At 32.5% G+C, this 25,079-nt stretch overlaps 9 protein-coding genes across 14 annotated transcripts; 7 read left to right on the top strand and 2 right to left on the bottom strand.

Annotated features, from left to right (window-relative positions):
• Positions 1-13: 13 nt before the first annotated feature.
• Positions 14-9,463, top strand: LOC107363008 (degenerin del-1-like). Of its 5 annotated transcripts, XM_089269104.1 has the most exons (11): positions 14-136; positions 201-636; positions 5,421-5,917; positions 5,982-6,101; positions 6,169-6,252; positions 6,344-6,911; positions 7,000-7,260; positions 7,330-7,408; positions 7,477-7,572; positions 7,653-7,731; positions 7,796-9,463. In XM_089269104.1, the coding sequence occupies exons 3-11, from the start codon at positions 5,567-5,569 to the stop codon at positions 7,955-7,957; spliced, it is 1,800 nt and encodes a 599-aa protein (XP_089125230.1). In that variant the 5' UTR covers positions 14-136; positions 201-636; positions 5,421-5,566; the 3' UTR covers positions 7,958-9,463. The 5 variants fall into 5 exon arrangements, with proteins under 5 accessions (XP_089125230.1, XP_089125229.1, XP_089125227.1 ...); XM_089269103.1 differs by lacking the exons at positions 14-136; positions 201-636 and having other exon boundaries at positions 5,114-5,905; positions 7,656-7,731; XM_089269101.1 differs by lacking the exons at positions 14-136; positions 201-636 and having other exon boundaries at positions 5,114-5,917; positions 7,656-7,731.
• On the bottom strand, positions 2,067-4,277 carry LOC107363013 (zinc metalloproteinase-disintegrin-like atrolysin-A). The gene is made up of 2 exons (XM_015930174.3): positions 3,614-4,277; positions 2,067-3,124 (listed from the first exon to the last, which is right to left on the bottom strand). The coding sequence occupies exons 1-2, from the start codon at positions 4,122-4,124 to the stop codon at positions 2,085-2,087; spliced, it is 1,551 nt and encodes a 516-aa protein (XP_015785660.2). The 5' UTR covers positions 4,125-4,277; the 3' UTR covers positions 2,067-2,084.
• Positions 8,843-10,636, bottom strand: LOC107363014 (cathepsin L-like peptidase). Its single transcript, XM_015930175.3, has one exon. The coding sequence runs from the start codon at positions 10,623-10,625 to the stop codon at positions 8,928-8,930; it is 1,698 nt and encodes a 565-aa protein (XP_015785661.1). The 5' UTR covers positions 10,626-10,636; the 3' UTR covers positions 8,843-8,927.
• Positions 10,637-11,776: 1,140 nt separating this feature from the next.
• Positions 11,777-13,425, top strand: LOC107362912 (uncharacterized). Of its 2 annotated transcripts, none has more exons than XM_015930050.3 (3): positions 11,777-11,909; positions 12,343-12,476; positions 12,816-13,425. In XM_015930050.3, the coding sequence occupies exons 1-3, from the start codon at positions 11,866-11,868 to the stop codon at positions 13,307-13,309; spliced, it is 672 nt and encodes a 223-aa protein (XP_015785536.1). In that variant the 5' UTR covers positions 11,777-11,865; the 3' UTR covers positions 13,310-13,425. The 2 variants fall into 2 exon arrangements, with proteins under 2 accessions (XP_015785536.1, XP_015785535.1); XM_015930049.3 differs by having other exon boundaries at positions 12,813-13,425.
• Positions 13,426-13,801: 376 nt separating this feature from the next.
• LOC107362921 (uncharacterized) lies at positions 13,802-15,357 on the top strand. The gene is made up of 3 exons (XM_015930056.3): positions 13,802-14,022; positions 14,292-14,420; positions 14,799-15,357. The coding sequence occupies exons 1-3, from the start codon at positions 13,998-14,000 to the stop codon at positions 15,290-15,292; spliced, it is 648 nt and encodes a 215-aa protein (XP_015785542.2). The 5' UTR covers positions 13,802-13,997; the 3' UTR covers positions 15,293-15,357.
• A 551-nt stretch (positions 15,358-15,908) lies between these two features.
• Positions 15,909-17,116, top strand: LOC112538954 (uncharacterized). Its single transcript, XM_025161038.2, has 3 exons — positions 15,909-16,067; positions 16,289-16,425; positions 16,577-17,116. The coding sequence occupies exons 1-3, from the start codon at positions 16,021-16,023 to the stop codon at positions 17,068-17,070; spliced, it is 678 nt and encodes a 225-aa protein (XP_025016806.1). The 5' UTR covers positions 15,909-16,020; the 3' UTR covers positions 17,071-17,116.
• Positions 17,117-19,197: 2,081 nt separating this feature from the next.
• On the top strand, positions 19,198-20,380 carry LOC107362902 (pfs47 receptor-like). The gene is made up of 3 exons (XM_015930040.3): positions 19,198-19,325; positions 19,508-19,650; positions 19,785-20,380. Exons 1-3 carry the CDS (start codon positions 19,282-19,284, stop codon positions 20,279-20,281), a joined length of 684 nt encoding a protein of 227 aa, XP_015785526.1. The 5' UTR covers positions 19,198-19,281; the 3' UTR covers positions 20,282-20,380.
• A 619-nt stretch (positions 20,381-20,999) lies between these two features.
• Positions 21,000-22,143, top strand: LOC107362917 (pfs47 receptor-like). The gene is made up of 3 exons (XM_015930053.3): positions 21,000-21,145; positions 21,328-21,470; positions 21,613-22,143. Exons 1-3 carry the CDS (start codon positions 21,084-21,086, stop codon positions 22,107-22,109), a joined length of 702 nt encoding a protein of 233 aa, XP_015785539.1. The 5' UTR covers positions 21,000-21,083; the 3' UTR covers positions 22,110-22,143.
• Positions 21,000-24,633, top strand: LOC107362900 (pfs47 receptor-like). Its single transcript, XM_015930038.3, has 4 exons — positions 21,000-21,072; positions 22,824-22,881; positions 23,789-23,934; positions 24,075-24,633. Exons 2-4 carry the CDS (start codon positions 22,835-22,837, stop codon positions 24,566-24,568), a joined length of 687 nt encoding a protein of 228 aa, XP_015785524.1. The 5' UTR covers positions 21,000-21,072; positions 22,824-22,834; the 3' UTR covers positions 24,569-24,633.
• The last annotated feature ends 446 nt before the right edge of the window (positions 24,634-25,079 follow it).

Genomic DNA, 25,079 nt, shown 5'->3' with positions numbered 1-25,079 from the left:
AAATTTCTGAACTTGATAAACATTTGAGATGTCTATTGTCTACTTACACGGTGTCGTGGAGTACATCAAACAAAATGCATATGGACAATGAGCTTCTTCTGCCAGTTCTTGATCATTGTCATGGACTACTCCAAATGTATGAAGTAACTCATGAGCAAAAGTTATTGAAAAAGTATAATCATTGTTATCTCTTACAACAGCATGTCCCAACATCGGAGTGCAAGCTATAAAAAGATTAGTTACTCCAATCTTGCTACAGTTGCATGGAGCTGTGATTCTTACAATTACATCATATTTGCCAAATGTTTCATGGTTTTCTATGATATATTCTCTGAATTTGCTCAGCAACATGCCAGCATCATCATTGTAGATTCTTGATTCATTACATTGGTTTGCCGTGTCAAGCTTTTTAATCACAGTAAGTATTGCAAAAATATTCATTTGTGTTAGCAACTGCGTTGCCTTTTTAAAAATGTTATATATTTCATGATTTGGAGTGACATATTTTTTTGTCATGCAATCAATTGCTATTCCTACTTCAACGTATCTTGGAGTGGACATTAAAAACTTTGGATCAAAAAGATGATTTGACGATGGATAACCAACTCTTAATATATTTTCCGGTTTGAGCCCATCGTATGTATCTATCGGTATAATATCTCGAATAGAGCATTGAGATAATCGAATTTGATAGCATTCTTTTGTTTCATTGAACTCAATTAACCAACTATCATTATGAATAATCAAACAAGTGACAAGAGTTGAGTTTTTCAATGAATAAGAACAAATGTTAACTCTGACACGATTTGATGTTCCGTTCATTTTGCCAGTAAAAATACAATCAGTACCATTGGCCTCGATGAGATAATATTCACTTGTAGCTGGTTCAAGTTGAAATGTTAAATTACCATGAAAAGGAGATGCAATTAGCAATGCCTTTGGATCAACACAAATATCACTATCATTTTTGGTGCATATTAATAGAGGAGTCGGAATACATTGGGAAATGTTTTGATTAGCATCCACATCTGATCCATAGATATTGCATATAAACAGTAGACTTACTATTAACACTGGTTGCATTAGCATTATTTGATTATCTCATTTAAATATGAATTATCAACTAGATGGAAATTACGTTTACAGTTGAAAGGTCAGTCATATTTAAAGTTGTTAAAACATGTTATATGTTTGTGATTAACATTATTAGCGTTCTGGAAGCTTATGTTGGACAAATGTCCAAGGATAATTATTTTCAATCAAGACATATTATTGTAGTCATCTTTTGTTATGAATCTGTCAATATCCAAATGTGCTTTCATTTAATCCGCGTTTATTTAAAAATACATTTATCATTGATATTTTGGTTAGACTTTGTTAATTAAAAAAAGGTGAAGATTGAAAAAGGTGGCAAAAATTAATGACTGTTATGCTTTTTTCAATTGCAGTCAGTTTAACCATTTTAATGAAACAGAATTGACCAAGGTATCGGCCAAACTTAATCAATAATTGAAAAGTAGAGAATAACAATTGTTTCTATTAGGGTGTCCGGCTCAATGTGTCATAGTTATAAATGTGAATATTTTATTGATGAGCGAACCAATGCAGCCAAATCTTTTGAAAATCGTATAAATAGAGATTCAGAATTCTTTTGACACTTCATTTATTATTTTCCGTTTTCTAATTCGAAATTTATCGAAAAAATGAAATTTTATGCGGCTCAAAATCTTATTAAAAACCAAGGATTCCCCCTGTGATTTGCTAGCGATAGAAACTTTTTTAATTGAACATTTCATGAAAACTTGAAGGTCAGAGATAAATTGTGAAAAGTGATTTACAATCAACCCAAATACTATAATTAAATGGAATAAAATTGCAAAATTTTCATTGTTATCGAACGCTATATGGCCACAAAGTTCGAAATTTATATATTGGTCTTATATATATATCTTATATTGGTAAGTATTGTAATAAGTTAATTCAATGTATAAAAAGATTTTTATTGACTTAAAATGATGATGGAAACTAGCTGTACATGATAAAGAAAAGAAAGACAGAGGAACAGATAAAAACAATTATATTTATTATTTATTAAAATGTCTCCAAATCCATGTTGACGTCAACACAATCATTACAATTAATTGAATTGTAGTTTCAAAGTATCGAAACAAGGCTGTCCAATTCGATGAAGTTATTGGGGAGAAAGAGCAATCGGGCGATTTATCTTTTGGATTATTACAAATACAAGTTCCTTGGTTAGTACATTTGCCTCGATTTTGGCAATTGAGTGGACAAGGTTTCGTCTCAATAACTTTTGACACTGGAATACATTCTTGGTTGAGGCACATTTTATTTGGAGCACAAGGCGCACCATCAGGTACTAAACCTAAATCAGTTGCGTTGCGTTGGAAGGTTCTGTAAATATAGATACCTAGACAGGGCGCACTTTTAAATCCGAAGGCATTCCATTTATATGCTTGTAGAAATGAGTTTCTTAATGTGCCGCTGCCAGTGCATAGTAATCGGCCACATTTGACATCTTTCTTTTTACATTTCGTTGCGTTGCCGTCGAAAGTTTCAAAATATTTACTTGGTGGACCACAATTAAAAACAAGATTACCCGCACGATTTTTTTCATAACACGTATCTGGAGCAGGCTCAGAATTTTCGAAAATTTTATCACAGGAAAGATGATAACTGCCACATTTACCATTAAAACAGTGACCCTGACCGTATTCACAACTCCAACCATCGTGCACATGAAGATCAGGAGGACAGAATTGCGATAATCCGTCACATTTTTCTTCTATATCACAATCACTGGTTGCTGGACGGCATACATGATTATCTGTTGACTTGTAGAGCTCGCAAGTTTCAAAATTACAGCAAGGTCCGTGTCCACACTTGGCTCCTTCTAAAAGTGAACAAGTTGATGGATTGCAACATTTTGAACAATGTTTTACATCCAAACAATCGCACTGTTCGTTGCCATTTAAAGAGTAATCGCCACAATATTCGCCTAACTCTGGTTTATCTAAAAAGCAATCAAGATAACCCGATAAAATAGAAGCTTCCACCTGTGAAATCGTGAATGGTGACAATCCTACCTCTGGTTGACCTCGAGCTAGTTTTATTAAAGTATTCAAAGTGAAGTGAAAGTCGTTTTTTTTGTAAGAACCAATTTAAGAGAAAACAATTTATTATAATATTATGTAAGATGCTTTAAAGCTTATGCAAAAGATGTAATGTCATAGATGTAGTAACTTCGTAACTAAAGATTTATCGATCCAGAAATCGAGTAATGGTGACTCGGGTAACATTCATTTTTGCTGTTGAAGTTATTCACAGTCGCTCTGTTGTCAAGTTTTCAAAGGCCACTTTGAAATTCATCTGGTGATCTGAAAATTCCAGAAAATGGCCTCCAAATGCTTGACAGAAGTCAAATAACAAAAAAAAATGAATCACCTATTCTCGATTGGTCGATAACTCTTCTAGTTGCGAAGTTATTTGTGTTTTGAATCCTCCATGTTAGCTGAATAGCCATTAGGAGAAATGATTCGGAGTCAAAATAGTTAAACTTGATCAACAATTGAGATATCTATTGTCTACTTACGTACCGAGGCGTACATCACACAGAATGCATATGGACAATGAGCTTTTTCTGCCAGTTGTTCACTATTGTCATGGTGCACTCCAAATGTATGAAGTAACTCATGAGCAAAAACTATTGAAAAAGTATAATCATTGTTATCTCTTACAACAGCATGTCCCATACTTGGATCGCATGCTATATTAACACCAGCTAATCCAAGCTCCTTACACTTGCATGGAGCTGCGATTCTTATGATCACATCAAATTTGCCAAAAGTGTCATGCTTTTCTTTGGTATATTCTCTAAATTTGATGAGCAACATTGCAATATCATCATTGTGGGTTCTTGATTCATTACACTTGTCTAACGTGTCAAACCTTTCAATCACAGTAAGTATTGAAAAAATATTCATTTGTGTTAGCAACTGAGTTGCCCTTTTAAAAATTTTATATATTTCATGATTTGGAGTGCTAAATTTTTTTGTCATGCAATCAATTACAATTCCTACTTCAACGTATCTTGGAGTGGACATCAAAAACTTTGGATCAAAAAGATGATTTAACGATGCATCATGAACTCTTATTATATTTTCCGGTTCCAGTCCATCGAATGTATCTATCGGTATAATATTTCGAATAGAGCATTGAGACAATTGAATTTGATAGCATTCTGCTGTTTCATTGAACTCAATTAACCAACTATCATTATTAATCATCAAACAAATGACAAGAGTTGAGTTTTTCAATGAATAAGAGCAAATGTTAACTCTGACGCGATTTGATGTTCCGTTCATTTTCCCAGTAAAAATACAATCAGTACCATTGGCCTCGATGAGATAATATTCACTTGTAGCTGGTTCAAGTTGAAATGTTAAATTACCATGAAAAGGAGATGCAATTAGCAATACTTTTGGATCAACACAAATATCACTATCATTTTTGGTGCATATTAATAGAGGAGTCGGAATACACTGGGTAATGTTTTGATTAGCATCCACATCTAATCCATTGATATTGCAGATAAACAGTAGACTTACTATTAACACTGGTTGCATTTGCATTCTTTGATTATATTATATTAAATATAAATTATCAATCTAGATGGAAATTACGCTTACAGTTGAAAGGTCAGTCATATATTGTGATAAACATTATTAGCTTTGGAAAGATGAAATCTTGTTTGGATCAAATGGCCAAGGATAATTATAGTCAATCAAGACATATTATTGTAGTCATTTTTCGTTATGAATCTGTCAATATCCAAATGTGTTTCATTTACCCCGCGTTTATTTAAAAATACATTTATCATTGATATTTTGGTTAGACTTTTTTCATTGAAAAAAGGTGGCTAAAATTAATGACTGTTATGCTTTTTTCAATTGCAGTGAATTTAATCAATTTAATTGAATTGACCAAGGTATGGACCAAACTTGATCAATAATTGAGAAATAGTCAATAACATTTGTTTCAAACACAGAGATTAGTTTGATTGAAAACTTCAATCTGAATTATTTTAATGAAACCTTTGTCCAATCCGAGTTTACTCAAAAGAGTCTAAGAAAATTGAACAAATTTCTTGAATGTTTCATTTGTTTTTTATATATTGATCAGCTCTTCTAATTCACTATTTCTAGAGATGATTAATCAGTTAGTTGAACTATTTAGAACCTCAACGATACCAGGTTTTCCAGTCCTTTTCTCGTTAACATCAAAACCTCGTCAATATCTTTGGATACTTGTCTTGATTGTTTTCCTTGGACTAACCACCAATTCATTGATACAAATTGTATTAGAGTTTCTTTCCTTTCCTATCATTGTTAATGTTTTAGTCGCTGATTCCAGAGTATTACCCTTTCCTGCAGTTACAATTTGCAATCTTAATCCAGTCCATCGATCACGATTTTGTGCCTACCAAGATGAAAATATCAATAAGCCTGTTGACGTTGAAAGTATACTTTGTGCAAATCTGGATAAAATGTTGGATCTTTGTGAGATTTCAAGCTTTCTCAATGAATTGCTCGATCAAGGAAGAGAAATTTGTTTACCCAATTCAGTTAATCGCCGACCTAATCGACCAAGACCTATCAATTTTCCATTCAACAATTCAACCCGAAACATTAACCGTGGCCGTAGTCCCATATCATTAAGAACAGACAAAATTCAACCAAAAGTCGGTAATAATTCATCTTTCAATTCCAGAAGACGATTACCTCGAGGTCTTTCATTACGGGAATTTATTCAAGGATTTCGCATGTTTATCTCTGGTGATGTCGTTGGACTTTTCAATTCAACCGGGCTGTTAACTGGTTTAGGAGTAAGTTCATTGGTAATGTACAAATTTCATCTACAAATTTCAGCCTTCTCATATTAAATCTTTGTATCAATTTCAGGAATCAGGATCGTTTATTGATACTGCAATCATTCAATTGGCCAAAATATATGGCATTAATATAAAATCCAGTGATGACTTGATTCCAGCTTTGTTTCTTAAAGGATTTGCTGATATTACGGTGAGTTAAACAAGATTAATGAAGCACATTTCATGTTATCTCATCTCAATATTTATGCCATTAAAAGGGTTGTAGATTTGGTTCAGTCTATCGTTCAAATGGATCAGTTGCATTGGAAGCCACATTACGAAATATAACTGATCTTATATTGGTAAGTATCTTAATCTAATTAATAAAAAGATTTAAATTGATTTTGATGTTAAGAGATTGATTAATCTTTTGATGACTTTGTTTCATTCAAGAATTCAGGTTGCATTTGGAAACTTCCCAGATTATTCAGCTTATTTCAAAACTCATCAGAACGCCTTTTGAATGGATTGTCCTCTTGTACTGCACCTTGGGTTCGATCCGTGCTTAGAGTAAATTCATCGTCAGAGAAGGACTTTGATCAAAGTGAATCCCCTTGGTATATATTATTAGACTTATTACAATCATGGTTAGCTGATTTAAGTCGTCATCACTTATCTGTTGCTCGACAATTGGGTCACCAAAGTTCAGATTTGATTGTAAGCTGCCATTTTGCTGGAAAAAAATGTTATCCCATTGAATTTGAGTCAATCTTTTCAAGCTCATATGGCAACTGTTACACTTATAACATGGCTGAATCTTTAATCTCCAGTGCAACCTTATCCAAACCATCTGATCAGAAACTGTCTGGATTCACTGGACCTAAATTTGGACTTGAATTGGTTTTAAATTTAGAGGTTGATCAATATATGCCAACATCAAGAGAAACAGGAGCAAAAATTGTTATCCATGATCGCTCTCAAAAGGCTGATCCTGATCAAGATGCAGTTCATGTTCCTCCAGGTAATCAAGAAAATCTTTAATAATGAAATCTCATCTGTTGCTATCATAATACCAATTTTAACCCGATTTTTATTTCTTATTTAAAAAGGTGTTGTCACTTACGTTGGGATCCAGTTGATCAATATAACTCGACTTCCAGCTCCATATCGAGATAAGTGTTCAGATGATTGGGTAGAGGGATGGGTCAAAGAATGGGCTATGACCGTTGATCATGGTCCATATACATCACAGTTTTGCCTTAAATTATGTCTCCAAACATACACATTGAAAGAGTGCAACTGTTGGACTGTTTCAGCTCCTCCACCTTATAACTCGACTCAACCTCAATGTGATTTACGGAAGAATCCAGGTTAATTAAAATCAACAGAGAAATGCTCTAAAATCTAACTAACCACTCTTATATCTCTATCTTAATCAGTTCAAGTTTCCTGTGTGGAAAGAGTACGGGAAAAATATTACGCTGGTCAGTTGATTTGCAATTGTCCACCAAGATGCAAGTGAGTATTTAATATTTGTTTCTTTCACATTTAAAAGCTTCTAATTGAAAAATCTTTTTTTTGTCAAGTGAAAAAGTGTATGAAAAGTTCATCTCAACTGGTGTTGAAGCTGCTCAATGTTCAGCTTTATCATCTGGAACGGAAGAATCCTCACTTGATCACAAGTATAATCTTTAATTTTCTAACATCATGCAATGTGCATGTGAAAAGCTTAATTTTAATTAACTTTTCTTAAATAATCAAGCAGAGAAAATATCGCTAAAGTAATCATCTATTACCAAACATTGAGCTTTACTGAAATCACTCAAGACGTCAAATATACGGTAAGTAAAGATTAATGTTTAGCTGATCAACAATCTAATCATTTATTATCATTTCAATTTCTAGTGGTCGAGCATAATTGGTGCAGTTGGTGGAATCCTTGGTGCCTATTTGGGTTTCAGTTTTATCGCAATTTATGAATTTTTCGAGATTCTCACTGTGGCTTTGATAAGATTGATATTTCCACCCAAGACTTTTACCACTAAAATTAAGACACGAATCAATTGATTGATCAAATTATGGCCATTCAACTCTTGGATAATTTCAAAGCACTACAAGTCAACAGTTCATCCATTTATTTGATAATCACAATTATCCTGATTGCCTCGAAATAAGGTTAAACAATGGAAATCTCAATGGATCAATAAATCGCTACTGTAAAAGTTACATTACTGTAAAAGTGTAACCTATTGATTAATCCAATATTTCTTAGCACAACACAATTACTTTGATGTTAATAGTGACAAAATTTTGTCCCAATTTACATTAACATGAGCATTAATTACCAATAATATCTTCGGTATCATTGCCATTCATTTCACCATTAGTAAGCCAACATCAACTCTGTTGGGTAAACTGGTCAACCTTATTTTCAATCATTTAAAATGTTAATTGTCCATACTGTACAAACCTAAATTGTTGACAATGCTAATCAGTTATTTGTTTTTACTGTTTGGCTTACAATTATCGAAACCAGAATCTAAATGGAATCGGCTGTTTTTAATAATCAACTTAATCAACTCGCTCATTACCTTTGGATTGACTATTCTTACTTGCATCTTTTTACGATCAACTGCTAACCAATTGATACTTTTAATTGCAATCATCTAATGCATTAACTAATGCATAAAGAGATAATTAAGCGCATCACAAGATTGATTTGTATTGAAACTACTAGATCAGAATCAATTGAACGATTAACAGCTTTTCTCACCGAAATTCAACTTTTCCCAACAATCAAATTAACTTTGGCTCACTGGATTCCATTCAATTGTTGCTCTATCATCTGTTTTTTACTTTTAATTGTAAACTGTTTAGCTCTTTGGCTTTTTCTTACTCCATATGGTCGGATTATTATCGGTTTTACAACTTGAAATGGACAGTAAATCAATGTTTAAACTTAAATGAAAATTGTCATTTTATTTTTTTAAGCTAATGTTTGCAATCAATGTAAATTGCCATTTTTTGTTAAATAAATTTAGGCAAGAAGTGGGTAGGTTGGGCTGGTTGTCACTCCACAGTTGTTATTTTTCTGGGCCATCAAGATGTAACCATCATTACCCCAATAAGTTGACCATGAGTTCTTGATTAGCCAATAACGTTGACCATAGAGTGTTCCGTAACCGACGGCAAGAACTTGGTGATCTAAATCATCTGAAGTATTTCCACAGTTTTCATCATAATAAACACCATGAGAATAGAAGGAGAAAGTCTTTTGTGAGGCGTCAATTGCAACAGTAACAGGTCCATGCTCAAATAGAGCCAGTTCAAGAGCTTCAGCACTACCAGAAGTAACATTGACGAATCCGGTGAGCTTAACGACTTTTGGTACTTTTGAGTCATGGCATTTTCCATCTTGACCTAAATATGCACCATAATCTTCGTCAAGAGAGATTCCTCCAGCTCTTTTAATGTAAGCATAAGCTCTGAAGTCTTCTCCTCCATCACAACCATTGTCTCCTTGATCCCAGCTACAATCAACTAATTGTTGCTCCGACAAACGAACCAAATGACCAGTTTTGACAAAATGAACACCTTCAATGGTACCAATGGTTCCAAAAGACCAACAAGATCCACAAACAGCTTGATCTTTAACTGGAGTTACAGCACCAGCGATTCGCCAATCGAGAACTGGAGGACGTTGCTTGCTTTCTGGAAGAGCAAATGGACTTCCTCCATTATATCCCTTGGATCGAAGTCTTCCTCTCATGTATCTCAATTCAGAATCCTCAAAATCAGCTAGATGATTAACCTTTAACTTGTAATGAATGTTACGACGATTGTGGCTTTCAATGAAACGATGATTGTGTCGGAATTGATTTCGGCGTTTCTCTTCAGTCAAATTATTTTCATAGTTTTTGTTGTGAGCTGATTTGAATAGATTGAAAGCTCTGCTTACTTGAGCTTCCCGAGTAGCTTCATCATTGACAAATTCAGACATTGGGTTGTGTAAATGACGCACTTTACCAGCACCAGGTCCAGGGAAACTTCCACAGGTCATATTAAGAGTTACCTCAAATACTTCAGCTGATACAGATCTAGGTCGATAGTTTTGGTAAGATACTTGATATTTGTCATAATGTGAACCAAAAAGAGAGTTATAACCTTCCATATCATAATGAACTGGAATTGGCGATCCATCGGCTTGATTTCTTTTCATCCAGAAAGTATATTTGCTCTTTTTTTCTCCATTAATCACAATGTTGGTGTATTTTTCACAAATATCACTTCCTTTAAGTTCAGATCCATACTGAGGGCAGGCTTCGTTTCCTTGATAAACAAATGGAGTTAGATCTGGGAAAGCAGATTGTGGTGCAATTGGATCAATTGATGAACCATTAACTTGGAAACAAACTCGTCCAGGATTACCAGCAGCATCCACATTGTAGGCAATTTTGTAGCTTACTCCTTGAACATCATCGTCATCCAAATTGATGTCACCTCTTTGCAGGGTTAAAACCAAATCACCATAATAGTCGATTCGACTTCGGTTAGCTGCACCATCATAGTAGGCTGTAAAAGTTTCATGGATTTCAGCATAAGGAAGAATAATAACACCTTCTACATAATAATTGTCATCAAAGGTAATAGATCGTTGATTGTTGGTTGAAGATGAAACAAAAAATGGAAGGCAAACTAGAAGAAAACAGTGAATCACCAGGTTAAAGAAAGACATGGCTGGTTAATGTTGTCCAATGAGAAAAAAGCAGAAGAATGAGATTTCTTAAATAAGACAACACAGCTCTTAAAGTTGTCTCTTTCCTTTGTCTTTACTCCCTTGTACAGTTTCTCTTAACATTATCTTGATTTAAAACATCTTTTGTTTAAATATTGATGTGTTGATAATTATGTTGGTAATTAACCAACTCATCGAGCATAACTTTTAAGCTTACTTTCATCATTCTAAATGTTACACAAAATAACCTTTGTTTGTCTTGGTTAACTTAAACAATGAACTCTTAAACAGACCATTGTGATCACAAGTTGCAAAGCTACAAAACATGAGAAAAAGCGAGATTTTGCAAAATCTCTTTTGGATCAAGATCTCTTTAGTAATCAAAGTAGTCGATATAATATCAATCATTATTTAACCAGCATCGTAACAACGGTTAATGATCATTAATACTCTGGATAAGTTTATTAATTAACAATGAAGTAAACAAAAAATAACAGATCACAATGTTTCATTATCACTGTCAAGTTGCTTTAAGATGCTTCATTATGATCCATGATCAGATAATAAAAGATCTTTAATGCTGTTTAACAAGAATCACTGTGATATCACTTGAGTAAAACAAAAGAGACTTGAAAAGCAATCACAAGAGCTATTCATAATTAATTAATTGTTTTCCTTTCACCTATCAAATCGACAAATTAACCAACAAGATTAATTTACTTTTCCTCATTTCTAATCCAATGCATTAAACGGTTGATTAACCAACAATTTTCCTTAGAACCTTATTTGTTGATTATTCATGTTTATTTATGATTTTTGTTAATGTTGATAAAATTAACAGGAACTTTGATATAAAACAGGAATTATTTGTCCTGAAATCACCTTCTAGGTTCAATCAGTTCAACATTGAATATTGGTTCAGATGTAAATATGGTACTCAAATTGATTTGAAAATAACAAAAATGGGAATATTTCATTATATCATTTCTCAAATTTGTATCTAATCATATTTAAATACAGATTTCGGAAGATATTGCTACTGTTTGAACCGGAATGTTATCAAGTTATATGATAAACAATAGGGCCGAGGGTTTAGCTTCTTGATACAGTGATTTAAATGCTCAAGTAACATTTTAAAATCAATTAGTTTACATGTAATTGTGGCTGTAATGTGTACATGATTGAAATTGCATCTAAAAATTAAAGTCAAGTTTAACAGTTCAATATCAACTTATTTACAATGAAACTTGAAGATAATCTTAATGAAGTATTATCATCTCCTGGGTAAGTACACAACAAACATATTTAACTTGTCAGATCACTTTTACCAGATTGATTCCAGCCAGTGGAAGATTCTGGTCTTGACCTAATATTATGACAGAGCCATCAAATGACTTTGCATAAAATTACCCAAAAAAGTTGTGAATCAAGATGCTGGTTGGGATTTTTCAATCCTATGTTTTGATACAGCGATAATGATAACAAAACATTGACTGACTTTTAATAAAGAAGTGAATTTACAGTAACACCTTTGAATTCAAGATTTCACACTAAGAATTTCCGATTGCTGTTTACTAGTTTATCTACCATGATGTTATATCCATTGTTACATCTTTCAACCCATCTGAGAATCAATGATAGTTCCTGATGTTTCATCATTTTACCCTTTTCGTACAAAATACAATTTATCGACATTAAAACTTTTCTTTTCCAATAGTCTTACAAGGAAAAGGATAGCGTTCATTGGTATTGGTGTTTTAGTGGCTACAGTTGTATGCATCAGTGTTATTGTTGCTGTTAGTGTAAAGTCTTCATCGCCCAAATCATCTTCAATCTCAATGCGTTACTACAGTAATTATATTTTTAAAAACAAATCAACAAAAAATGATACAAACTGGACTGGGAATTAAACCCACAATAAAAGCTATTGATTGTGAATAAATAAATGAAGATGAAGTTTCGTTGATGCAAATTTATCGACTTGTAAAATGTGAATAACGGCATTTTTTCAAATATAAATATTTTAATCTAAAGTTAGTGTTAGATATTTTTTTGCCTATTTAATTACCATTTAATCTATTAATGTCTGTTTATGGTTACTTAAAACTGATAGCTTTAATTGTGCCTTTAACTCAGTTATTGATGAATCCATTTTCCATGAACAATTTAACATTTGACTTTCATTAGCAGAGAGATTGGGTTCGACTGCAGATGCAATTAAATGGGTTCGTTACAGTTCGCAAAATTTTTCACTGACTGATGCTTTCGCTGGTGGCACTGGTGCCAATGGTGACACAGTTTACGTGTGTCGAGCTGAACATCCATCCAAGACTAGTTATAAAGACGAACTGATTCCAGGGACATTTTTTCCAAGCAATGGTTCATGTGAAGTCCCATATGATGATAAAGCTAATCCTCATTCAGTCTTTGATTTGTTAATTACCAAGAATCCATCTCGACTACTTTGGGCCAACGAGTCAAAAGGCAAATTACAATCAGGAACCATTTCTGGTGGTTACACTGCATATGATGAAGAGCTTTACATTTCACGATTCCGAACCTATGGCTATACGGTTCTGGGTAAAATACATTTGGCTCATATGAAAGCTTCGGGACCAGTTGAAGGATACGAGAGGTACAGTGAAGATTATGATGTTTTATGTTTTGTTGATTATGAACTGTAAATTGTCAATAAATGTTATTAAATGACTTAAAATTGATTTCAATTGTAAATTAAATGAATTTCAGTGACTGGTAATTTACCCATTTTACTTATCAATATTAAAAGATACAACCTAAACACCTTGAAATAAACTTTTGTTACATAAAATCAAACTCGGCAATTTTAATTTTGACATAATCTCGATAGTTCTTTTTAATTTTCATGATATGAGGTCAACAGGTTCAAAAGCGTATCAAAAGTTAGAATAACTCATTTATTAACCTGGTCAGTGATACCATTTAGACCTGTATGAATTATTTTATGCTCAGAAGAAGAGTGCATTTCAGTGAATTTGTGGATTTATAAAATCAATTCTGCTCAAGATATTACACATTTGCATGATTAAGTTTACAGTGTTTTAGTTTACTTTATCTTGGTGGTGAATCACATATGATTTTAACAAAAATAACGCCTAATATTTACTGTTTGATTATATATAATACTTCGTTTAATTTATTTCACCCCTTTAATTGGATTACAATTAAATGCTATAAGAAATGAGTAACAGTTTATATTAATATAACAATCAATACAATCAACTAGACAAGTTATTGTCACTTGTAATGTGTAGTTGATTGAAGGTGAACTTATAAATCACGTTTAGTTGGTCACTAGCAATCTCTTGATAATGGAGTTGGAATCAAATCTTAATGAGACATCATCATCCTGGACAAGGCAAGTACCACGTACCCAACGAACATGATAACTTGTCAGGTCACTTTTATCCAAAATATAAATTCTATTCCAGGCAGTCAAAATTTTGTTGATTCAAATTGAAAACAAAGTTATTGTCTCATTTTGTATCAATTTGTGTTACCAATGTAATGTAATTTTTGATTTTAGATTTTTATAAATATTCAAGAGTCAATGTTTGATGCTTTTATAATTTCATGATTGTAAACTCACAATATACAATTTATTTACTTTGAAATTTCAATCTTTAGTAATCTCACAAAAAAAAAGAGTAGCATTCATTGGGACTGGCGTTTTGCTTGCTACAGCTATCAGTATTATTGTTGTCATCAGTGTCAAATCATCGTCGAAGGCGCCGTTAGCTTTAAGTGTATTCAAGGGTAAATATATCTTGAAACTATTATTAAACTAAATTGCGATGATTTGCATATACAGTAAAACCTATCAAAGATTGTGAGAAACACATCTCTTCGATCTAACTGATTTGATTACAATTACGTATTTGACTAATGGTTTCAGGAGTAAGCTTATTAAATGAATAAAAAAGATCCTTAGCATCGAAAATGTTGAGAAGTTTATCCTTTACTCTAAGCTTTCAATCAAATCGGGAGTTCGTGGTTTGATCTTAGCTCGGCTCGCAGCGAGCGAATTTTTTCTGCCATCTCTACTGTATATGAATTTTCATCAGTTACCTGTTAACCTAACAAGCGTCAGCTCATTTTTTAAGAATATATTTTATCTTTAACATTTCTTTACAGATAAGATGAATTTGATCAAAGATGAAATTAAATGGATTAGTTATAGCACTGACAATTATTCACTGACTGATGCTTTACCTGGCAGCACTGGATCAGTGGATAAGAATAGTGTTTACCTTTGTCGAGCTGAGCAGTTAGCATACCTCCTACCTGGAACTTTTGATCAAACTGATGCTTTATGTAAAGTCGCATACATTAGAGTGCGTACCAATCGAAAGTTTGATTTGCTTGTTACAAGAAATCCCTCTCGATTAGTTTGGGAGAAAGAATCAGCTATCGGATTAAAAGAATCAAGTGGCCGATTAAAAATTGGTGCTATTTCTGGTGGTTACAGTAATAATGAAGAGCTGTCTGTTGCACGATTTGATTACCATGGCTATATGGCTCTCGGTGATTTAAGTTTAAAATATAAAGAAGCTAGAGGACCAGCTGCAGGATTCGAACAACACTCGGAATATTATGATGTTTTATATGTTGCTGATTATGCTCTGTAAATATTTTGATGAATAATAACATGATTTTGATTATGATAAATAAAAATGAAAACTTGAATGAATAACGTCAATTTTAAACTATGTGCATTCAAAATCTGACTATTTTATGCTTTGAATCAATTTTATATCTTCATGGCAGCCGATTTTTCAAACAACATCCTGCATTCAAATAATCTCCAGATTCAATTGAAACTTGGAAACTTGAAAGTGTTTCAATTTGAAAGAAAATTAATAACTTTTTCTATGATCTCAGGTCAATTGATTATTATATATAATAAATTGCAAGAAAATCATCTGCAATCAGTATTTCATCAATTAGACTGAGAATTAGATTGAATTTAAATGAAGTTTCCTTGAGTTAAATGACACCTCTTTTGCCATGATTTGTCTGATTGTTGCTGGTTTGGTTTGTTTTTAGTGTTCAATTCCAGGTTTATCTATTATAACATTATCTGATCTGCATTTTTGAGTAAATGCTTGATACTGCCGGTAATATAATCCGGTGTATTTCATCGAACAATATAAATTAGTTTATCTCGAACTTACATTTCCAGCAATTTTACAAGGAAAAAACTCGCGTTCATTAGTACTTATTGCTTTACTGAATCCATTCAATGAACATGCAAGACAGTCAACAACTAGACTGGTTATTGTCACTTACAATGTGTAGTTGATTGAAGGTGAAGTTAAATTCACAGTTTTAGTTGGTCAATATCAATCCCTTAATAATGGCGTTGCAATCAAATCTTAATGAGATATCAACATCATGGACTAAGTAAGTAATTTTTTGTACACAACGAACATTTGATTGATGCATTGATTCCAGTCAGTCAAAGGTTGGGAGACTGACTGGTTGGTTTGACTTTGTCGATTCAAATTGTAAGCAAAGCCATTGACTTATTTTGTGTCACAATTAAAGCCGTGCTATTTGATAATATTATAATTTGATGAATGTTAACTCACATAATTAATTTACTCGAAATTTTACTCTTTCAGTAATCTCACAAGGAAAAAAGTAACGTTCATTGGTATTACTGTTTTAGTGGCTACATCTGTTTGCATCAGTGTTATTTTTGCTGTCAGTGTCAAGTCATCATCACCGGAGGTACCTTTAGCTTTGAGTTTATTCAAAGGTGAATATATCTTTAAACCATTTAAACTAAAATCCCATTTATTGTGATCATTTGCCCGTAGATGACTTGTCATTTAAGTAGTTGCCTGTTCCCACCATGTCACTTTATTTATATCGAACATTTTGGTAATATTTTCGAAATTTCTTTGCAGAAAAGATGAATTTAACGAGAGATGAGATTAAATGGGTTAGTTATAGCTCTGACAATTATTCACTGACTGATGCTTTGGCTGGTGGTACTGGATCCGATGGAAAGACTGTTTACGTCTGTCGAGCTAAGCGAATAACTAACAATGGAGAAGAAGTGATTCCTGGAACTTTTGACCCAAATGATACATTTAATTTTTGTACAGTCACACGCGATAAAAGAGCTTTGAGCTTTCTATCCTTTGAACTGCTTGTTATAAAGGATCCATCTCGATTAGTTTGGAAGGCCGAGTCACATGGCAGAATAAAGAATGGTGCTATTTCTGGTGGTTACACTGCATCCAATAAAATACTTTACGTTACACGATTTAAATACGATGGCTTTTTCGTTTCTGGTAAATTGGATCAACTTGATAAGGAAGCTTCAGGGTTAGCTGGAAACGACCAGATCAAATCTGTAAATTATGATGTTTTATGTGTTGATGATTATGCTCTGTAAATGCTTTTAAATGAAAACTTGAATGAGAAACGTCAATTTTAAATTATCTGACTTATAACTCGACATAAAATTATCTATCGAATGATGTTCACATGTTGTAATTGTATGATTTTTAGTTCGGAAAATATCGGATCTTGAAGATACGCAAAAGATGCACCTTGCTATGCTATTCATCTAAACCTTTAGCCCTATTGAATGAGCTATCAAACATGAAAATCGGCGACTTCCCTTGTCAGTTATTGATGAATCCATTTTCCCTGAACATATCTTTAAACTTAAAAATCCCATCTATTGTTATGGTTGTTACTAAAAAGACACAATCAACAGAATTGTTGAATTTATGCACAAATTGATACAAAGACTCTGTTGGTTTGTAGAGACATAAAAAATGAGTCCATAAGTGCTATTGAAAAGTTTCTCTGTTCATTAGTTCATTAGAAAATCAAGTCCAAAGTTTAAACTGCGAATCAGCATTCTTTGACCAAACATTAGATTTTATTAGGGCCAATGGACAAAATCAAGAGAACTGGTGATGAATTGAAAAAAGTATTCAATTCATGATTTGTACCAACAATTTTTATGGACTAGTAATGAGTTTAAGCTCTCTAACTCTTATGATCTGTTTAATTGAAACTCGAACTGATGTGTTTTACAGTAAATAGAAAATTTGATTTCTCAAAATGAGTGCATTTTTTGACTGATCATCAAAAGTTGATCATCAACACCAGAAAAATGAGCTGCATTTAAAAATCTATTCCTTTAATTGTACAAAAGGCAATCTAGGTTCTAACTCTTAACTCGATTTTCTGTAAAATTGAGAAATCAGAGAAACTTTTGATCCATCATCTGCTTTTAGTGCAACCACATGATAGAAAAGTTAATTCCTATTATAAATTAAAACTGCTTGTTACAAAAGATCCATCTCGATTAGTTTGGAAGGCCGAATCATATGGCAGAACAGCAAATGATGCTATTTCTGGTGGTTACATTGCATCCAATAAAATACATCAGCTTTTTGGTTCTGGCTAAACTAAATGAACTCGAAATTGAAGCTTCAGTGAACCGATATCAACTCTCTTTATTATGACAATTTAATTTTTGATGATTATGCTTTGTAAATGTTTCAATGAAAATCGTAAATTTTAATTAGCTGTTAAGTACTTCTAAATGTGAATGTTTATGCTTCTTATTATAATTTTAATAATACATCTTGTATCTTCATGTAAACTGACCTCAATCTCTTTACTCTTTTCGTAATCGTACCAGCAAAAAACTTGGTAAATAATTCATTTATTAAATAATATGAGGGAATCTGTGGGGATAACATCAAATATCATTATAAAGGGACATTGAAAAAGAAGTGAACCGCTCATGCTTTCTCAGTGAACCAGTATTAATATTTGGTGCTAACACAATAACTACGAAACAAAAATAGCGCTCGGGTTATATTTAAAGCTGATATTAGATAATAGATTCCTTGAATAAATAACACCTTTATGTGAAGATTTGTTCTGATTCTATGTTACCCTTGCACCTATTTTTAGTGTCTGATTCCATGTTTATCCATTACAGATTATCTGATCCAGCTTTTTGGTTAATATTTCATACCATTATTTGATGAATTTCACCGCACAATGAACAATACGTTTACCTTGAAATACATTTCCAGTGGTTTTACAAGGAAAAAACTTTTGTTCATTGGCAATGAAGTTTTGATGTTGCCAACTGTCGTTATAAGTGTGCAGTCACAATGATTTTCGGCTAAATATCTGTTGCTTCATGGAGAAATACTTTCTTGATACCCGAAGTGAATTTTAAGATACAATGCTCAGCAATGATACATTCCCATCTTGCATCCATTTCAATTAATTTATTGATCATTAAATCAAATCTTCAGATCAATTCTGATCAAGATTGTACACATTTGCATGATTAAGTTTACAGTTTTTTAACTTTATTCATATTTATCTTCGTGGAAACATGATTGTTTGTATTGTAACAAAAATAACGCCTAATAAATATTATTTACTCTGAAAACAAATTAAGTTTCATCATTATTTATGATTTACGATAAAAAGTTGTGGGGCAAATTCAGTGTAACATTCAAGACAGTCGACAACTAGACTGGTTAGTGTCACTTGTAATGCGTAGTTGATTGAAGGTGAAGTTATAAATCCATAGTTTTAGTTGGTCAATATCAATATCTTTACAATGGAATCGGAAACAAACCAAAATGAGACATCACCAGGGACTTGGTAAGTACCTTATACAAAACGAATCGTCAGATCACTTTCAAACCTTGATTACGCTCAATTGAAGGGTCTAAATCTATAGAATCTATATCTGAGAATCAATAGATCTTACTGATATCTGATCAATTTCGTCCTTTTTGTGAATAAGACAATTTACTGACATGGAAACTTTCCCTTTGCAATAGTCTTACAAAGAAAACGATAGCGTTCGTTGGTATTGGGGTTTTAGTGGCTACAGCTATTTGTGTCAGTGTTATTGTTGCTGTTAGTGTCACAAGTGCTAAGCCATCACCACCGAAGGCACCTTTAACTTTAAGTGAATACATAGGTAAACACATTTTAAACTATCAAAACCAAAATCACGTCTAATGCATCTTTTATAAGCAAACGAATTGTCTCTTGACCTGTTAACTGTCAGATCATTTTTCATTGAATGTATTTATATTTTACCTTTCTTTACAGAAAAGATGAATTTGATTAAAGATGAAATTAAATGGGTTAGTTATAGCTCTGACAATTATTCATTGACTGATGCTTTAGCTGGCGGCGCTGGATCCGTGGATAAGAGTACTGTTTACCTTTGTCGAGCAAAGCATCGAGCAAATACAAGAAACAAAGAAGAACTGATTCCTGGAACTTTTGATCCCACAAGTGGTTTATGTGCAGTCCCATACGGTGATAAAGCTAACGACCATTCAGAGTTTGAGTTGCTTGTTACAAAGAATCCATCTCGATTAATTTGGAAAGAGGATTCGAAAGGTCATTTAAAAAGTGGTGCCGTTTCTGGTGGCCAAACTGCATATGATGAAGAGCTTTACGTTACAAGATTTCAATACAATGGCTATACAGTTCTGGGTAAATTACATTTGGCTCATAATAAAGCTTCAGGCCCAGCTGATGGAATAGAGAAATACCGAGAAACTTATGATCTTTTATGTTTTTATGATTATGCTTTGTAAATTTTTTAATCAAAAGTCCAACTTGAATCATCAGTTTTTAAATCGTGTAACTTATGTACCTGAATAAGTAATGTGTAAATGTAGATGTCGATTTTTAAATCTTCATGTTGACCGTTTTTTCAAATAATATTTTTACCAGATTTCCTGGCCATAAACTCTTTACTCTTCTAGTAATCTTACCAGAACTACGAAACAAAAATAACGCCAGATTATATTTAAAGCTGATAGATTCCTTGAATAAATAACACCTTTTATGTAGAGATTTGTTCTGATTCTATGTAACCCTTGCACCTATTTTGGGTGTTTAATTCCAAGTTTATCTATTACATATTATCTGGTCCATATTTTTGGTCAATGTTTGACACCATTATTTTATGTATTTCTGTTGGCTATCTGTTGTTTCATGGAGAAATACTGTCTTTAATATTATCCGAGGTGAATTTTAAGATACAATTTTATGCTCAGCAACGTGCATTTCAATGAATTGAGTTAGAAAATCAAATCTTCTGATCAAGTTTGTACACATTTGCATGATTAATTTTACAGTTTTTAACTTTTCATATTTATCTTCATGAAAATATTATTAATTTTATTGCAACAAAAATAACGCCTATTAAATGTTATTTACTCTAAAAACAAATTTACTTTTCATGATTCATGATTTACGATAAGGAATTTTGGAGCAAATTCACTTTAACATTCAAAACTACTAGGCTAGTTATTGTCACTTGTAATGTGTAGTTGATTGAAGGTGAAGTTATAAATCCATAGTCTTTAGTTGGTCAATATCAATCCCTTAATAATGGCTTTGCAATCAAATCTTTATCAGATATCAAACCAAAATGAAACATCGTCAGGGACTTGGTAAGTATTTTGTTGTACAAAACAAACATGTTTAATCGTCATATCACTTTTAAACCTTGATTACGCTCAGTTGTCGCCTTAAATCTATTCACTCATCTGAGAAGCAATAGTAGTTCCTGTGTTCTGATCAATTTTGTGCATAAGACAATTTACTGATCATTGAAACTTTTTCTTTCCAATAGTCTTACAAAGAAAACGATAGCGTTCGTTGGTATTGGGGTTTTAGTGGCTACAGCTATATGCATCAGTGTTATTGTTGCTGTTAGTGTCACAAGTGCTAAGTCATCATCACCGAAGACCCCTTTAGCTTTAAGTGCATACATCGGTAAACAAATTTTAAACTATCAAAACCAAAATCACATTTAATTTACTATTTACAAGTAAACGAATTGTCCTTTGACCTGCTAACCAAACAAATTTCAGATCATTTTTCATTGAATGTATTTATATTTTACCTTTCTTTACAGAGAAGATGAATTTGATTAAAGATGAAATTAAATGGGTTGGTTATAGTTCTGACAACTTTTCACTGACTGATGCTTTAGCTGGCGGCACTGGATCCAATGGAAAGAGTGTTTACGTCTGTCGAGCTAAGCATTTATCTAATAATAAAAGAGACTATGAAGTGATTCCTGGAACTTTTGATCCCACAAATGGTTTATGTGCAGTTCCATACGGTGAAAAAGCTAATGACCATCCAGAGTTTGAGTTACTTGTTACAAAAAATCCATCTCGATTATTTTGGCAGGAGGATTTGCAAGGTAATTTAAAAAGTGGGGCCGTTTCTGGTGGTCAAACTGTATATAATGAAGAGCTTTACGTTACCCGATTTCAATACAATGGCTATACAGTTCTGGGTAAATTACATTTAACTCATAATAAAGCTGCTATTGGACCAGCAGATGGAATAGAGCTATACCGAGAAACTTATGATCTTTTATGTGTTGATGATTATGCTCTGTAAATGTTTTAATTAAAAGTCCAACTTTTATCACGAATTTTAAATTGTGTAAATTATGTATCTGAATATTGTAATGTACTGGGTAATACTATTAATTGTATTCTTACAATTTACAAGCAATTGTATTCTTACACACAAAAGCAAACTCGACAATTTTCATTCTGAGAAATGAGGTAATAGTGCTTAGAAAAAGTCCTTTTTAATTTTCCATAATATGAGGTCTCTTCGGTCAACAGGTTCGAAGGCATATCGAAGTTGGAATAACTCCTTTATTAGATCTTGGCTTTTCTGTTTAAATAAAATTTAATAAGATTCCAATCCTGCATCCATTTTATTGATTGTCGAAATCAAATCTTCAGATCGATTCTGATCAGGATTGTACACATTTGCATGATTAAGTTTACAGTTTTTTAACTTTACTCATATTTATCTTCATGAAAAACATGATTGTTTTTATTGTAACAAAAATAACGCCTAATATTTACTCTGAAAACAAATTAAGTTTCATCATTATTTATTAAATATTGACAATTATTTATCTATTCCGCTTAATTCATTTCACACCTGTAGTTTTGATTACAATTAAATGATAAGAAGTTGTGGGGCAAATTCAGTGTAACATTCAAGACAGTCAGCAACTTGACTGGTTAGTGTCACTTGTAATGTGCAGTTGATTGAAATTGAAGTTAAATCCATAGTTTTAGTTGGTCAATATCATTCCCTTAATAATGGAGTTGGAATCAAATCTTAATGAGATATCAACATCATGGACTAGGTAAGTACCATTTTGTACACAAAGGACACGTTTAACTTGCAGGTCACTTTTACTCAAAAAGTAAAGGTTATTCATTCAGTCAAAAGCTTGACTTTGTTGATTTAAAGTGAAAACAAAGTTATTAAAGCTATTCAAGACAACTATGAGATTTGTAAAGATAATTCTGGAACATGATTTGATTTTGTCTCAATAATCAAGACCGAGAATTGTCAGATATCGAGATTATTCAGTTTGAAGTGTACACAACATAATTGAGGTGGACATGAAATTGTTTGATCAAAACAATCAAAACGGTTTCAATCCATTCATCTTCAACTCCTTAGACCATCAAAAATGTTTCAGTGAAAATCTTGAGACATTTCAATGTTAATTATATTTATTAGACGCTTAAATTGATTGAAAATGATGACTTTGTAAGGATCAATTTTGATTGAAAAACAAAATTATTCGTATTGATCTGATGATAGCTGTAATTTGGTGCAATCCTAGTAAACATCAAAACCAATCTTTAGATCAGGGTTTATTATAATTATTCATTCGACTAACCTTTCAATGAATTGCTCATCTCAGTGAATTCATAACTGAAGTTTAAGTTTATATTCAACCTTGATTAGTTTTAACATGTTATCTGAGATGTAAGATACAAACAAAATCTGCATTCCATAATCAATTCAACTGTTTTGTATTCATTAATAAACAATAAGATTGATTGGAAATAAAGTTTCATTGAAATAATAACACCTCTTTTGTTAAGATTTGCCTGATTCTGTGTTACCCTTGAACCTGTTTGTAATGATCAGTTACAGATTTATCTACATATTTTCGAGTCAATGTTTGATACTATTATAATTTGATGAATAATCAATAACGATTGTCAACTCACAATAAACAATTTATTTACTTTCAGCTCTTTCAGTAATCTTACCAGGAAAAAGCTCGCATTTATCGGTACTGGTGTTTTAGTTGCTACAGCTATATGTATCAGTGTTATTGTTGCTGTTAGTGTAAAGTCTTCATCATCGAAGGCACCTTTGGCTTTAAGTGTACACAAAGGTAAATAAATTTTTGAACTGTCAAAACTAAAATTACATCTATTGCGATCATTTGCTATTAGATTAACTGTCATTTGACCTGTTTACAGACGTCAGCTCATTTTTCATTGACCGAATTTTATATTTTGCATTTCTTTACAGAGAAGATGAATTTGATTAAAGATGAGATTAAATGGGTTAGTTATAGCTCTGAAGATTATTCACTGACTGATGCTTTAGCGGGCGGTACTGGTGCCAATGGAAAGACTGTTTACCTTTGTCGAGCTAAACAGCGAGCTAATAAAAAAAATGAAGACGAAGTGATTCCTGGAACTTTTGATCCAACCGATTCTGTATGTAAAGTCCCATACGGTGATAAAGCTAATGCCCATTCAGAGTTTGAGTTACTTGTTACAAAGAATCCAACTCGATTAGTTTGGGTGGAAGATAAGCATGGGGAACTAAAAAAAGGTGCCATTTCTGGTGGACACACTGCATATAATGAAGAGCTTTACGTTACCCGATTTAAATACTATGGCTTTACAGTTCTTGGTAAATTACATTTGGCTCATAATAAAGCATCAGGACCAGTAGATGGATTAGAGAGATACGATGCATATTATGATCTTTTATGTTTATCTGATTATGCTCTGTAAATGTTTCAATGAAATCTTAATGAAAATAGTGAATCTAAATAAATAATCTAAAATCTAAATCTGAATATTTCATGCTTCAAATTATTTTATACCGTCATCTCAACCGTTTACCAAACCGTATCAATTTTACCAGCTTTTCCAGTCATAAAGCTCTTCATGCTCAGCATACTTCGACAGAATGGCTGATATAGCTTCGAAAAAGATTTGAATGTATTGCTCTTTCATTAGTATCATACTTTGGGTTCTAGGACTTTAATGGATGCTCGTTTTACTACAAGTGTCACGACTAAAATGTCTGTCAATTTAGTACCTTTTGTGGTTTCATAATATTAATTGCTGTCAGTTTTGAGCAAGATTATACATATTTACATGATTAAATTGAAGTTTCCCAACTTAATTCATGATTTCTCGATACAAGCGATTAAAAACTTGTGATTTTTTCCTGTGACTTAATTAACGCCTAATATTTACCCTTAAAACAAATGAAATTTATACATTATTTATTGATTGA

Source organism: Tetranychus urticae, chromosome 3 (genome assembly GCF_039701765.1).
Source record: "Tetranychus urticae isolate SD_2017Ah chromosome 3, NJAU_TeUrti_SD_1.0, whole genome shotgun sequence".
NCBI lineage: Eukaryota > Metazoa > Arthropoda > Arachnida > Trombidiformes > Tetranychidae > Tetranychus > Tetranychus urticae.
This window is presented reverse-complemented; position numbering and strand designations above follow the sequence as displayed.